This window comes from Marmota flaviventris, chromosome 8, assembly GCF_047511675.1.
Source record: "Marmota flaviventris isolate mMarFla1 chromosome 8, mMarFla1.hap1, whole genome shotgun sequence".
In the NCBI taxonomy this organism is placed as follows: domain Eukaryota; kingdom Metazoa; phylum Chordata; class Mammalia; order Rodentia; family Sciuridae; genus Marmota; species Marmota flaviventris.
The window spans coordinates 70,251,838-70,269,046 of NC_092505.1; the positions used below are offsets into that span (position 1 = coordinate 70,251,838).

At 35.3% G+C, this 17,209-nt stretch overlaps 1 protein-coding gene across 8 annotated transcripts in view; it reads right to left on the reverse strand.

Moving 5' to 3' along the window:
* Bbx (BBX high mobility group box domain containing) overlaps positions 1–17,209 on the reverse strand; it is a 263,082-nt gene that overhangs the window by 26,163 nt on the left and 219,710 nt on the right. For all 8 annotated transcript variants that reach the window (XM_071615384.1, XM_071615383.1, XM_071615382.1 and 5 more), the window contains 3 exons: positions 8,226–9,234; positions 7,208–7,346; positions 3,967–4,115 (listed from right to left, as the gene is read on the reverse strand). In XM_071615384.1, the coding sequence (XP_071471485.1) occupies positions 3,967–4,115; positions 7,208–7,346; positions 8,226–9,234 (1,297 nt within the window). The remainder of the gene's footprint in view (positions 1–3,966; positions 4,116–7,207; positions 7,347–8,225; positions 9,235–17,209) is intronic.

Here is a 17,209-nt window from a genome sequence, read left to right on the forward strand (position 1 = left end):
GGTGCCATTTCTATCTTGAACACATAATGAGAAACTAATGAAATAATAAATTCCTTTGAAATCATTTATATTAAAGTGCATCCAGCTGCTAAGCATGTGGATCTGTTGACGTGCATAAGTTCTCAGAAGTGTATAAGCCACAATGAAGTTAAAATTCATTAAGGCAGAAAAGCTACCTTCTTGGGCTGGATGTGCACGCTTTGTTAAGTATCTCAAGATTACAAGAGTAAACATATTACAAATGTGTTGTCACCATGTTTCTGAAAAAGTGTGATGGCAATGAAGATTCTCAAAACAATTCTAGAACAAAATGAAGAACTGTTCCTAACCGAACAGCTATAACTTCCTAGTTGGAAAGGCTGGCTGAACTATTAGCCAATCTTAGTTCTCTCAGACGAAAAGCATCCCCTCATTGACTCAATCCCAAACAGGGAACATTCTGTTTTCAACTTTTGATTTGTGAAACTGCTTCTTTTATTACCACTGTGATTAAAAAAAAAAAAAATTCAATCTTAAAATAAGTGTGATTGAAGGGGCTTGAGTTGTGGCTCAGCGGTAGAGTGCTCACCTAGTTTGTGTGAGGCCCTGGGTTTGATCCTCAGCACCAAATAAAAACAAAATAAAGCTATTATTTCCGACTACAACTAAAACAAATTTTTTTTTTTTTTTTAAAAAACAAGTGTGACTGAAAAAAAAATAAAAAGAAACCATAGTATATTTGTTAAAGGTCAATGAACTACATAAGAATAGAAGGAATAAAAGAGGAAAAGTTAAGTCAAAGGTCAAGATGGGGCATTATCAAACACCCTAAATGGACCTCAATTTCCTTTTTCCTCCAAGACCCTACTTTGTTGAAAATTACAATTTTGCACAGAACTTTGACTTCTGATGCTTTTGGAAACAAGGCTTCATGCATCAGGAATATACATAAAGTAACGTGTCAAACAAATCTCTTATGAAGTTACAATTAAACTTAGGGTCATCATTTAAAATTTTCATTTTAAAACAAATAATTACAAGAGAACGATGTCAGATTGAAAACAATGTCAAACTGGGCTACTTTAACTGAACTGCAGTATGTTAGGTCAATAATAATTTACTGGATAATTTTGTTCTTAGAAGTGAAGGGAAATTCTAGTTCTCAACGTAACACAGCACAAACCCAGTTGGAGGAAGATGGCACTTTGTTATTTTCATCCCTTTCTTGGCAAAAGTTTTTACTTTTGCCAAGATCTATTATATAGACATAAGGGACAGGGCACAAACAATGCAAAGACAATGGTAATGGATAAGAAACTATTGAGAAAAACAAATATGAACAAGACCACCAATGGGAAGATAGAGGAATAAACCCACATAAGTATAATGATTCTGAGATACACAACTGCATAAATGCATAAATAATAATTTCTTCTAAAAATTAAATTTCAGAAAAATTCTGTACATTTGATAAGCCAAAGTTATCTAAAAATCTACTAAGTATAAACCATGAAAAAATATAATGAATGTTCAATGACAGTATATGAGAAAATAAAACTGGACCAATGGCAAATTTTTAGGGGAAAATGAGTTTCCTAAGCATACAAATCCTTCTAATGATTCCATACACAGTGCTTGATTTGGATGATTCATTATGCAAAGGTGTAAAGGGTCTAGAGTTGAAGAAAACAATCTCATCTATCCCCTAAAGATCAGGCAATTACGGCACAGCTGGTATGATAATTTCATTAATAACTTGTAGTGTAGTACATTGGTGTTGCTAATGCCAAATTACTATCAGTCACAAATACTATTTCTTTAGTTTGTTAAATAAAGAATATATTATTTAATTTCTGCTTTGTTTTAATTGCATTTTACTTCATGAAACAGAATGCAGAGCAAAATCTAAAGTCTTGGAAGACTTCCTATATGTTATTATTTATATACCGGATAAGAACCAGTGACTTTGTGGCTTGAGAGGCATACTGAGAGAGACAAGATGATACTGTATGAAGTAGCATTTTCTGAAATGCTATGTCACATCAAAAGAAATACTATTAATCTCAGCTGAGAGAAGAAAATCACATAATGGACAACTAAGACCCAAGAGAAGGTTTCATGAAAATAGATTCTAACTTCAGGGCTTTATAGCTTTACAAAAATAAATCTAATGTTACCTTCCCTGATAGATAATTTGGCCAACTTCAGAGCAATAAAATGAATGTCTTGAACTACAAGGAGGGGGATAAGGAAAGCATCCTGTACATCAATCAATTAGGCTCCGTTTTACTGGCTTGTCAAGTATTTATCAGCAACCTTAAATCCAAGAATTATGGGAGCTCAAGGTAGCTGGTATCTTTGGGCTAACAGACTACTTTGCCTATTCCTAAATCTCTCCAGAGCATAAAGACTGCGATTTCATTTGGTAGTCCATTTCAGTGCTCAGCTACTACCTGTCAATGTCTACTTTATTTCTTTTCCTATCCATTTTGGAAGACCTTGATACAATGCTATTTTATTTTCCCAGATGAGCAAACCAATTGATGCAACAATACTTCTTTTTCCAGTACTTTATTCACTAGTCTTACTTTTATTAACCATAGAGAAAAACAGCTAATCCTAAAAATGACTTTTGTGTATCTCCTTTCCTTTAATCCCAAAGGGGGAATTTTCACCAGTCATTCAATGATGTCCCGAAATACAGATCTCAAAGCAACCCTCTGTGTGGCAATTCGTAAGAATGATTAGGTCTTGAGAGAGAACAGTTTAGTTATTTTTAGAAGACATCATAATTTTCCCTCATCCATATATCTTAAAGATCCCCTCAAAAAATCCACAAAAGGAAGGAATTAATCTGATTTAACACAAAGCAGGAAACAGACAGCCACTTCTGCAAGACAATTACAAAAACTCTTCTATCAAATCTTGCTCAGAATTTGATCCTGAAAGCAGCTGTAGCTCAGCCACACCAATTCTTCCATTTATTTTCTGTCCCTAAAGGACAGCTCACTGGAGGCATACTTTCTCCACCAATCTTCAGACCTAAAGTCAAGGTGGAAGACAAGGTTCTCAATGACAGCAATATTATAATTTTGGATAGAGGACAATCTCCCTTGTGCTTGGAATGTCCTGAGCAGAGAAGGATGTTTGGCATCTCAGCATCATCCCACAAATGTCAATAGGAGTCTCAGGTATTGAGACCACTGAAAATGCCCCACATTCTTTAAAATCCTTTTTTGAATGGTCATGCTAAGATCTGCCAAGTCATGCTGATAATTGTAAGAGATTTACGGACACAGGGAGAAGCCGAGGGGTTGGGTTATGTAGCTCCATGATAAAACACTTGCTTAACATGTACCAGGCTCTGGGTTAAATTCCCAGCACCACACACACAAAAATAATAATAATAATAATAAAATACAGTAGCCAGATAGGGAGAAGCCAATTCTTGAAAATAAATATGTTAAACAAAGCATTTTTATAAATTTAACAAAACCAGTAAAATATATATCACTGCAGTATTGCAGGTACTTTTATTTTCATTTGGTCCATACTGCCAGTGAAGAATAGCTTCTGCTAATTAGGAAAATATAATGATTTTATAGTCCAGAGCCCAACCTGTTGTAGACTCAAGAAGACAAGAATTGGTTTGATTCAGCGGTTTCTGGAAAGTTTTACATTCCAAATTAGAGTTTTGGAGAGCAGAAAGTTGAAGACTGTATAAAACACATCTGGAAAAGCTGGATACACCTTTAAGGGCAATGTACAGACTAAGATGCCAAAGGACAGAGGTGAAGAAGAATGAGGGAGGGAAAAAAGGGAGGCAGGGACCAAGATAATCTTGAAAAGCAAGCAGAAATTGTGACTCCCGACTGCCTTAATTCTAAATACAATTATTGTACTTATCTAAAGGGAACTGCAGAAGCTTAGCCAAGGGGCTGGTTGAGAGTCTGACTACACTGCAGGGAGGTACAGGTGAAGGCTAACCTTTGCTGGTTTTAGACGGTTCTGAGGGCCCATTTCCAGTCTTCTTCTTTTTTCTTGGGACTGGTACACATTTCCGGTCAAATGTAATAGGACTATATTGAGGGAGACTGTTGAATTTCTTTTCAAATTCTTCATCCAGCTTTACTGAGCTATGAAAATTGGGGAGAGGAATCAATCAGCACATGACCAAATATTTAAACAGAAAATGATACAAGACAAAGTTTTAAGATATTGCATTTGAAAACAGGGTCCCTAGGAATTGAGGCATTTTAAATAAATTTTGTGCAAAGGAAAAAAAAATCCACATTTTCTGACATGCTTGAATTTACCAAGTTTTCTTTGTAAACTCATATGACAAGATGCATCCTTACCTTAGAAAAGTAGAAACATTATTTAAAATGTTAGAATATGTTTGAAGTGGGGAATTTGTCATACTCTCCATTGACATGAGAATTTCTCATAAAGTTCAGTACAAAGCATACCTTATTCAGTTTTTCATTCTAAAGATTCATATATATGCATATGTATTGACACACTTATTAGTTTTATATATATATAGTTTTATGCTTAAGACATGTATACACACACATACATACAAAGCACATGAAATTTGAATATCAGAAAAAAAATATGGAGATCATATTAAGATGAAAAAAACACAATGAGAAAAGTAAAGCCAGTTTTCAATGAAGTGGTGAGAGGCAACACCGCTTTAACTTATAGCACATATGACTAAAACGTCCACCGGCAAGGCTGGGGAATCCCTGGAATGGCTTTGACTGTCTCCAAGGTCCCCATGGAGCAATGGGCTGCCTATCTGTTGGATCCTAGGTTGGCTGGTGGATATCATTCATGAGACTTATTAACTAAGGCACTCTCGAGACAGATGGGGAAAGCTACAGAACTGCTATGCCTGGTAGATGGGAAATGAAAGGTGTATGGAAAGAGAGTAGCTTTGGTAATGTGTTTGGCTTCCAGCTATGAGATGCACTTGAGATATTCCCACCTAAAACTGTTCTCAGTTTTAGAGGAAGGTATGAGAGTTGTGAAGCAGAGGTAAGAAGGTCAGATGATCAACACAAATGTTAAAAGAAAATGGCCATTACTAAGTGGAGCAGTAGGAGGGTAATGGGTAGGACATACTCCTACCAATAAAATCATCTTTTCTCATCAATTAGGGAAAAAAAAAAAAGCTCATGCTGATAGAAAGTTTGCTATTAATCAGATATTATCAGAATGTTTTTTTCTTTAAGTCATGAGTTTGTCAGACATCTGAATATCCACAAAAGACAACTGTGAAAATGCAGGACATAACTTGCATGGTTTCTTGGGACTGTTTACATTTTTAAAGAGAACAATGATAATCATCTATGTTTTTTTCTGGGAGACCTTTATAAAATTAGAACTGTAAATATTAAACTGAATTTTTCTTGGCTGTAACTAACTAAACAAGTAGTACATTATCTGAGATTAAAAAGATAGTGTTCACCTACAAATCTCAAAGGAGACTGACAGGAACCATCATTTCTCATTGCTTAGGCACTATACTGGCATGTTACAAACAAGGTAATACCAAACAGTTGGATCCTGACAGGTGAAAAAGTAGTTAAGGAGGAAAGAGCACTAAATTGTAGGGTTGATTTAAACCACCAGAAAACCACTCTCAAATATATACAGGTGGCTTTCTCAGAAATGATGAAAATACTCATTTCTTTGGGGACAGATTTTTAAACACTGTTTCAAACTTATTCGGTTTCTCACCAGACTGGAGAACATCTCTTTCTCTCAAATTAGTTTCTAATAGAAGTATCAGAGTCAGTTCTACTGGGGAGCCTTGATGCTGGCTTTTTCACCTAGCACTTCTGTAACGAGACCTGCTTCCCTCTTGTTGTTTAGACTCAGAAGGCACTGGCAGCTATTCTAGAAGATACAAAACAGTGATCTAAAAGCTCAATGATCACTTTTTCGGAAATTCTGCATTGAAAGTATCATTTGATAATGACAAATGGGAGGAAATTCATGTCATTACTTAAGCATAATGTAAGCAAAACTAATTTGAAGTACTTTGGATTTTTAGAATATTAGAAATGAAATATATACAATTATAAATATATTATTTCAATATAAATAATCTTGAGGAGCCAGCACCATGAGAAATAATTTCCATCCTCCCACTTTATGATGACCTAGAGTCTTAGAATTAACCAGACTTTAAAGCACTGTAATTTCTGAGGAAAAATATTACATTATTCCACAAATAGAAATGCAAATATTATGAATAAAACAAATAAAATACACCAAATGCATAAAATTTGCATACTTTTAAGCACTTATGAAAAAACAGAGAATTATTTCCATTCAATGTATTCTTTTCAAATTGTGCTAATGAGAAATCTCAAAGGATTTTCAAAACAGTACAACCAAATATGCAGATACTTTCCTCACCAATACAAAGCACTGAATCTTACATATTATTAACAAAATGCTTTATAATAAGATTGTTATTGAAAGACTTTGGCATAAATTAAGTATGAAACAATTCTTCATGATTTTATCTTGATGTATACCACTGCTTGTTTACTACTACATTTCAATGCACAGTTAATGCCCTGAATGTCCTTTGTACCATGAGAATATTCAACCTAATTTTTTCCACTTTTGTGTGCTAGGAATGGAACACCAGGCCTCCTGCAAGCTAGGCAAGTGTTCTACCACTGAGCCACATCCCCAGCTTCTCAATCTAATATTTCGATCTTAGAGCAACAGAAGATGGTTTGAACTAATCAAGGTTAGAGGTACAGAAGCATAAGTTTATTTACCTCACATTTTCCAGCTATCATATTTTATACACATATATGCGTACATTTAGAAATATTAAGTGAATATAAATATAGTACTATAAATAGAGTACATAAAATGGGCAAAATGTAAATATATTAACAATATCCATCCAAAGTTTCAGATATGAGAAAGGGTCCTAATGATATTAAAGGATTTATAATACCACCACTGCTTATATGGTGGACCTTGATTTACACTCAGACTCAAGTGTAAAACCTACATAAGTTCTATTGTGCCTAAAAGTGAATGGGGGTATCACACACATGAATGTATTAACAGCAGGAATTGTGTAATACACTTGATTTTTGTTTTCTAGGGAGCTTACTAAGTCTAAGTGACAACTGATTCATTCGTCCAACTACACGGGGATCTGTGCAGTGCAGGTGGACTGAGCACTTACCCAAGGAGAGAGTCTTCCTTGGGCTTTGTCTTCTTGAACTTCTTGCTCCCACTAGTCCCACTCTGGTTAAAGGTCCAGCTTTCTTCACTCCAACACCCTTCATGATCAGAGGAGTTCCCTTTTCCTGAGCTTCGTTTACCTAAGGGTATTCAAGAAGAAAGCATGTGCTCAATACACTGGGATTGGGAGAAATCATCTTAGTTGTTTCACAGGTGAACTCTTGATTTCTTAGGTGTTATTTGTTTGATACTATCTGTAACTTACAGAGATGATTCACACTGGACTTTAATAATGAAACATGCAAAGAAGGTAACTAATGTAACTTCTAGAATACGTTGTCTTAACAGATTACCACAGGATTCAAGAGACAGACCTAAGTTTTCCATTTGATAACCAGCTTAAAGCAAGCAAGCCCTTTGCTGATACACACTTCTGATTTCCTCAAGATTCACTGAAAGGACATCCCAGGAGAACTATGTATTCCCAAGTAATCTTCATTCAAAGCTTACTGACCTAGTGGAATATAGTGTGGCAAGAGATAAGTACCCTAAGAAGATGCTATATTTTAAGATAGGTAAATTTACATGGAATAAAGGTATACACAACAATTAAGTTTCTGGGTGCTGTCATGTTTTAAAAAAAATTTCAATTACATTTTCAAGATCCTGATGAATATATCTGCTTCATTTAGAAAATTTCATCTGTTTTAACCAAATCAAAAGCTCCACTATACTGATTTATCAAAATAATGAGCCAGCCCATACCAGTAAAATGAAAGGGTTTAGGCATTTTGAATATTTACATATCAAGAACTATTTACAGGTATGTACTCTTCTGAATGGTGCTGGCAAACATTTAAGTAAAAAAATAATATGACCCACATACCACAGAGAACCCTCTGGATGTAAGAAGCTATCTGGATGTCATATTGTCCTTTATGGAGATGCTTTTCAATGGGTCTAAAACAGACCTTCCACTTGGTTTTCATGTTCCTTTTAGGTTTGTAGCAGTTACTTACCTCTGTCAACATTAGCTCTCAGAGAGGTGAGCATGCCCTCAGACACCAGGGTTTTATAAAGAGCACCTTTGCAAGACCTCTCAGATTTCCTGGAACCACAGGTCTCTATTTTTCTGTGACAGTCATTATCCTCAGGCTTAGCCTGGCCCGACAGGCTGGTTGGTAGTGCATCCTCTGTGGGAGTCAATGGTTCTGCTTTTATACCCTCTGGCACCTCACCAGAAATGTTCTTGCTGGCAGAAATACTAATGAAATCTGGAGGTCTTGACTCTTTGGTGATGTCTGAGGATTTCTCCTTTGACATTTTCTTCTCTCTTGATTTCACTTTTTTCTTTGGTGGCTTGGCATCCAAAATGCTTCCCTTGCCACTTGAGGATGTGCGAACCTTCTTTCGTGGGGTTTCTCCAAGTTTGTCAACACCCCAGTCTCCTTTTGCAACAGCTTCAATGGTATATATGACACTCTCAATGTCAGATTCTGAAGACTGCCTCTTTTTGCACGTCTTTTTGGGTGTGGATTTATCATTTCCATGTCGATCCATTTTGCTTTTCTTCTTTTTCTTTTTTAGCTTTTCTGGTTTGGTTAGAGCAGTAGGGTCCTCAATGATCATAATTCCATGAGGATGGCACATGTGATCCTTTCTGTTGGGAACATCACTTATTATTATCTTGCTACTGGCAGAGTATGAAAAATCAGGGAAGTGACTGTATTTTTGATCTTCCTCTAATTCTTCCTTTCTAATTTCTTTGGGGTCTTCCATTTTTATAGCCATTACATTATCCATTTGTAGCTCCTCAAAATTTCTAAATTCCTTAGAATCTCTTATATTCTCCTTGGATGATTTTTCAAATTCTCCTTCCTTTTGTAACCCAGCTTCATCTGTTTTCTCTATCTTTATTTCTCTTTCCTCTTTTCCCTTCTCCAATTCTTTAATTCTTCCACCATCTGATTCTTTTGCTTTTATTAGCTTTGTTTCATCCATTTTCACTCCTTCTGATGCCAGGCACATCTAAACAGTTAAAACAAAAATGGAGAACAACACAAAATATCCTCATTATTCCATAATCAAAATTAGCTGCTAACTTTTCACTTCTATCCCTCTTTAAAAAATAATCACTACAAACTTTATTAGTCAGTGCAGTTCTGCCAAAGTAACTTAAATGATTTAAATGAAAGTTCTGTAGGCAATGTGATACAATCATTAAACTCTAGACTAACATATATCTGAATCATCATTTCCAGCTTCATCAGAAGCTTTTTGTATGAAAATAACATTTGGTAGGAGGAGAATGGGACTTGGACTTAAAAGACTCAAGTTTGATTCTTAGTTTGGCTGCTCATTAACTTTGTGGCATGGGATGAGTCACTTCACTCCAAACTTCCCTGTAACCTTTGTAAAATGGAAATGATCCTATTCCAGAGGATCTTGTGAGGTCTATGTGAGACAAGTACTTTCAGGGTTTAATTATCCCAAAACTCCCTTCAGATGTTTGCCTTCCTAGCATCCTTAAAGGGAAAAGGAGAATGGCAGGAGCGTCTACCAATCCAGTTGAAATTAGAAATGGCACAATGATCACTGAACCACTGCAAAAAGTTCCAATAGAAGAATAAAACATTATAGGTCCCCAAATGCTGAAGAAAACTCACTTAAAACCACAAAAGCTCTGAAAACAAAGGGGATTTCTGTTCATGTGATTTGTTTTAAATTCATTTGGTAGAAATTTCAATCTGATCTGAACTTACTCGGCTATAAATTCTGCCCTAAACCAACATGAAAACGTTTAATGTCTTAAACAGTTTATCTCACTAATGACAATTCATATGTTTTGCTATCAGAATATTCATTCACTTCAATATGCACTGTGGAAATTACATAGAGTAAGATGTATCTACTGTATCATTTTCCTAGAATCTGAAAAATTCTGAATGCGAAACACATCTGGTCCCAAACTAGTTAAATTTTTAATTCTCCAACATAACTCACAACATTTCACACTTAAGACATTTAAGGGGAAAATTGCCAACTTCCTCTCCAGCTCATAGGTACCCTGAAACTTCAATTACAGTCTATTTTCTAGAGGAGTAAATGAAACTTATTGTAAAATTAACTTTCAATATCTGGATTTTCATTCCTAAATACCTAAGTGCAAGCTCCGAAATGCCATGGCCAAGTAGGATGCTTAAAAAATCAATCAGGTCAGGTTTCTGCCTTTGAGGAATTTATCAAGAGGCTGATAGTGCCGATTTGGTCAAGGGCAGCATAGGATGTCTTAGCCATAACTAATTTTATTTACTTTGCATTAGCAACTTAGAGGGGAAAGAGTATTGAGGTTTGCTGAGTCAGTACAAAATCAAGTACATGAGTAGGAAACCAATCCATTTAAAAAAACCCCAAATGGCAAGTTTTCATTTTCATTAAATTCATTTTTTAAATGGATAATACACTGAGTTAAATATCAGATGCTCTTTTGTCTCATTTTTTTTTCATTTTTGTACTTTCAATGCATCTCAAACCTTTCCGGGAGAATAATGTTATGATTAGTGAGACTTGGAAAATACTGGAGAATGGGGGAGAGGCAGATACTGCATTTAGGAAAAAAAAAAAAGAAACATCACAAGAGTGCAGATCACTCATAGGAAAGATCTGAAATATCAAGGAGCTATCTATTTCAGAAACTCATGTAAGGTAACTTTTAGTGACTACAAAGACTGAGAATTTTCATTTATTAAACCTAATCAGAAATAACACAAAAAGCAGAATGTTAATTCTGAAAAACCAACATATTTAATTTTCCCTGCATATTTTACTCTTATGAGAGAATTTGATTTTGAATAAATTTTAAAGTAATTTTAATTTTCCTTTTTTGCCTATCCTAGCCTATCATGAATAACTATTCCAGGTGGTCTAATAAGAATATACTAGTTTTAGAAAGAAGGCCAGAAAGGCACCCTTAAGGTAAATTTTATGATTTTTCAACCAGCCCCCCTGGTGGCCTTTAATAGATCATTTCAGGGCCCTTCTCTCATCTAGGTCCTAGTTTTTACAGTGGTATGCAGACAGTTTGCATTTGCACAGGTTCAACTTAGCAAACCTAATAATACGTTGCAAACTCTATTCTCTGCTTCAATATATTTCAAAATGATTCTCCTCATCATCCCTGATAGAATTCTACAGCTAAGAATGTAATGGAAAACATGCAGACATTCACTCTGGGGACATATTCGTGGAAATAGCATAATATTTCTTGGGTAGGTAATTATACCAAACACTAGTCATGCTTTACTTCCTCGTTTCAGGCTCTTGAAAATTTTTTCACAAATACAGTATGTTAATCCTAAACTATAAGAGAGAACAATTATAGTGCTGGAGACAGAAATACAAAAGAAAAACAAATACCTCTGAATTACAAACCACAAATCACAAATTTATATCACTATCTAAAAGCCAAATCAGACTCTAGAGTTGGGTGTCATTCCAGAGGCTGTCTAACATAACCTTCCCCAAGAAGGAATTCCCACTACTAAAAGACTTCCCAAGAGTTAGTGAACCAACTTCCGTACAAAGACATTAAGTCTATTACTCTATTAGAGAGCAGTTCTGTTTAAATTCTTTTTAAAATATGAGCAAAATTTTGACTATCCTATTAGTCTTAATTGCTGAAATGAGAGCAGCCTTTACTAAAAAGAATTGGGTTCCTGACCAACCACCATATTACCTAACTAAAGCCACCCAATAAGCTAAGGAATGGAGTTTGAACCCACAGGAGGAAATACCAGGTGAAAAATGTGATACTGGTGCGACTTTCATGGGGCTCCTGTGAGGTGAAAGTGAACAAATGTGGGAAAACCACAACCTGCACGTGTTACAAAGCTTTACCAGGGTTGAGGACAATGGACACTTCATTTTAGCAATGTCTTTCATAAATTATGTTCTAGTCTTGTCATAATATATCAGATGAGAAATAAAACCATTTGTTAGTTGGTAGGGACATTTTCAATGGGGTGCAGAGATGAATTCTTCTTTTAAAAACATATCACAGGACTGGGGATGTGGCTCAAGCGGTAATGTGCTCGCCTGGCATGCACGGGGTGCTGGGTTCAATCCTCAGCACCACATTAAAAAAAATAAAGATGTTGTGTCCACTGAAAACTGAAAAATAAATAGTAAAAAATTCTCTCTCTCTCTTTAAAAAAAATATCATACTTCTGGCCTGTATTGAACTTGTGGTCAGTTAAAATCCCAGATTTATTTACCCACATAATATGCTGGTTGGTTTCTCATGTATATTTTGTACCTAGAGGCAAGACATTTTTCTTTTTTTAACAGTACTGGGGATTGACCCAGATGTGCTCTAACCACTGAGATACATCCCCAGACTTTTATCAATTACTTTTCTTTTGACACAGGATCTTATTAAATTGCCCAGACTGACCTCAAACTTGCCATCCTCCTTCCTTAGCCTCCCAAGTAGCTGGGATTATAGGTTTGTATCTCTGCACCCAGATAGAACTGCATTTTTTTTTTTTTTTTAAATATCTGTGTCTTTGTCTAAATCTTGGGCAACAATGTTGAGTAGGGTATGGATCAGGACAGAGCCTTCTGGTACTTCTAGATCCCTTTCATTGGGTACTTCTTAAATATTAATAATCTTCAGAATCTAAGAATGCTTAATAATCCAGTCTAAATTTCTTCCATTTTGTTCACATGGACGTTGTATCTGTCAAGTCTTGCTGAAATCTAGATAGAGTATGCCAACAGCATTCTCTAAGTCTGCTTTATAACTATAACCATACCAAATAGAAAATAAGGTTGCCCTGTTTCTAGTCAGAGTCTAACTAGGCAAACAGAAACAACTTAAAAGCCTACCTAGCAGAGGGACTTTAATGTAGGGAACAGGTTGCTAGACAGGTCATGAATAACTAAAATGACTAAACAGCAAGCTTGAGGCAACCCAGGGATTAGCACCAGCAGGAAGCCAGAGTGAGACAAACAGGATAAAGGTGTTATTGAAGCCAAAGGCCAGGTGCCCAGTGGAAGGCAGAAGCACACTAACTCTGACATCTCTTCACCCCTTCCCTATACACCCTCATCTCTCCCATCCGGACCCCCTACCAGTGTTTCCCAGTGGATTCCAGGAAGAGTGGAAGCTGGGGACACAGGAACAGAAGAAAGGCAGTTTGTAGCCATTTGGGATATAAAGGTAGCAAGCAATACAAACAGCCTAAGGGACAGCACGTGTGACAATGGCCTTTGTAAGGGAAACTTTGATAATTCCCAGTTTTCATCTTCTTTTCTGTGAGTTCAAACATTATTCAAATAATTTCCAATATTTCTAGAAATTAATAGCCTACATTTGAGGAATTATTCTTACTTTTGTTGAAAATTAGAATGAAATTTATCTCTATTTGTTCTCATTAAGTTCTATTTCTACAACTTGTTGAAGGTTACCAAAAGTGAGATAAATTTCATTTGTGAGGTCTTGCAGTATCCTACAATCTTTTTTTTTCCTGCTGTAGGAAATCTGAATTAGCATGCCAAGATCATGTTATTCCAACTTTTTCTAACTAACTTAATACGCACTTGCCTTTTTTCACGTATATTTTCTCAATGAACATTTCTATCCCCTCCCCACACTGGTGGCAAAACACTTATTAATATATTGTTTTGCCTTTTTCTTCTTCTAATCTAGACACAGCCAATTTCCTTCTAAACTTTAGTTCTAAACAGTTAAAAACAGTCATAAGTTTGCTTTGTTTCTTTCTTAGTTTTTGCCATATACATTTCATGCAAGATTCACGACCTTTTTTTCCTACTAATTGATACTATTCTTTTGTATTCCTCCTTGGTTACTTATTAAACAAAGTTCGTATTCTTCTACAAATACATTCATTAGTATTTGTAGATTTAAAAAAATTTGAAAACCTCTTCCTCATTTTTTCTTTTGCTGAAAAAAAAAATATATATATATATACACATACATACACATACATACATACATACACCACAAGTGTGTGTGTGGCAGGGAATAACAAACAGACAAGAGACAGACTCTTAGGGATCTTGGGCCTTGTTTCATGGTAGAACCTATTTGTATGTGCAGTTCCTGAATTTTTTCTTAAGTCTAAAGAATATATTTGACTCTCTACGGCATTGTTTGTTCAAGCATCTTCTTATAAGCACTTTAGTTTCCTATCCATTACTTCAAAAATCACTAAAGATAAACTCCCCAATTTGTTTTTTATTCTTTTCCCCCCTCACCATAATAGGCATCTGCATATGACATAAACAGAACCTGGGAATATGGATGGATGTAATAACTCTAGCCTTTGCTCTTGCAGCTGGACAAATTCAGTGTTGAGAAGCAGTGTCAAAAGGCAGAGATTCTGAAGCCAGGTTGTCTAGGATACTTACTAGTGGGCTTTGCCACCGACAGCCTATGTTCATTGAAGGGGCCATTGCCAAGTAAGATTATTCATAGGATTTAACTAAGTTTTTCTGTGCCTCAGTTTTCTACTCTATAAAATGTGGATGTTAATATTTCTTGCCTTAGGAATACTGTGAAGTCCAATGAGTTGCACAGATATAGAACTTACAATAGTACCTAGTCTATACTTTCTCTATAGAAAGAAAAAAACAGTATTGTGATAATCAGCCCTCTGGGGCTTATGACATAGAATAAATGCTAGAAAAAAGTTAATACTATTATTAGTAGTAATAGTAATATTCACATTAACATCAATCAATAGCATGTGATTGCCTTTTGTAGATTAATTATATTGTTCTGATTTTTCATTCCAGGGTTGAATGATTCTGAAGTGGCTGAAAAGAAACATCAAATTAAATTAGGCTAGGAAGACCTCAAATCAGTATCTTTCACCAAGCAACTCTAAAACACAAGTGGGTTTCATTTCTACTTTTGAGTTTATCTACTTATGTTCACTTTGGGTGCATACATCCATACTTTAGCGAACATAAGAATATACATACATACTACATTACACACACATGCCTAGATGTGCACACAGTTACACAATGGACATATAAGAACACAAACTGATGTTTACTCAAGGTAACAAAAATGCATTATGGGGGGCTGGGGTTGTGGCTCAGTGGTAGAGCACTTGCCTAGCATGTATAAGACCACATATAAATAAAATAAAAATAAAGGTCCTTTGACAACTAAAAAATGTTTTTTTTTAAAAAAATGCATTATGGGAAACACACAACTAATGGCTATTATTAATTTAGTCTAGTAGAGGGTTGTTATTAATCCGGTCTTGAAATAGTACATGATATAGTAAATTACATTTATTGTTCTAGTATTATTTTAAATTAAACAATAATCTTCTTTAAAGTGAGAACAAAAAATCATCTAGACATCCTCCAGAGATGGAATCCCCATGACTACATTTAAAGAAGTTAAATGCTAATGCTTTAGATCAAAAGACGGGCATAAATATTTGATTCTTAGTGTATATTCCCTCAGGAACTACTCTGTTTTTTATAACAGAGGGCATAAAATGTATTCTGTTCACCTTTGTATTCTCCAAGAAGGCATTCCACAGATAATTGTGTTAAATTGAATGATTCATTAGTTCTTAGGTAACTGATGAATCTAAAATGCATTCTGATTCAAACCTGGAGAGGTTACTTTAAAAGTCTATGAAAAACAATGCTAATTATGACCATGCTACTGCTAGGCTTAGATAGGCAATCACAGTGTCCTTAGTTACACCTCCCAAGAGCACCAGTGAAAATTAATCACAAATATTTTAAATTTTACCTCTGCCAACAGAAACCACACTGAGATTCCTCCCTGTTTTGTATAGTCAGAAAGGCCTGATGGTGATATGCTGCAAGAAATGTGATTCATTCCCAAAAGAAAAATAAAAACTGATAATGTTGATACCAAGATCCCAAGGGTATATGCTGAACCCAGGATAAAAAAAGTTAATTCTCTTCAAAGTGATTATGAAGGAAAAACGCAATAGAAATGCTGAAAGGTGAGATAAAGCATGCTATGGAGGGATTCTGTTTTATGTTCCTGGATTCAGGGAGGCTGCCAGTTTTAGTTAAGGAAGACCACACTGTAGGTATGAGCTTTGTTATTGGGTACTAGCTTTAAAGGAATAATAAACCTCTGCTACCACCAAGCTTATCTCTTTAAATCAGGGACACTCTAAATGTATTCTTTTCTAAACATGTTAAGATATTGATTCATTTCTTCAGTGTGTCCTGCTTGAAAAGACTTTGTGAAATGATAATTCATGTATACTAGGATAAGAATACCACAGCAGAAGCCATGTAACTGGTATGAAGAGATGGTAACTAGTTCCAAAAGGTACCATATTATTTTACTCTTAATTATACTTTCTTTCGTTTTCTATTATGAAGGAGTCAGCTAAATTTAAAAAAAAGGCAGTGTGAAAACAGACCTGTGGACATTAATCAGGAAGTTTCTATTTCAAAACCTCTGCTTTTTAGTACAAAACAAATGTTTTACAGCCAAGGTATGTTTACAATCATTTTGTACTGACTTATTATCTGCCAAAACAGGTAGATATAACCCTAGGATGACATTTAGCAGTGTTTTCCAAGAAGTGTACTTTTCTTATAATTAAATAAAACCATAAAAATACATACTGGTTGACAGTTTCTAAGAAAAAACAATAGCACTGCTGCTAAGAAAATTAGATTCTCTTTATCATAAAAGATAACTGGTTACAGAACACTGGTCTAAGCTTCCCTTGACACTGGAGTCTGGGCATATTAAATAGTATTCTATTTGGTTTGCTAAAACAGTTCACCCAGGTGAGATTTCAGATGGGTTGGTGGTGGCTGTTGTTCACAAGGCCTTCTCTCTGCTAAAATCTCCCCTGAAGATGTTAAAGGTAGTCATTACACACATTTTGTATCTTAGTTCTTCCAAACTTAAGTTTGTCCAATTGGGAATGCAATGAAAAGTTCAAGGAGTTTTCTAAAA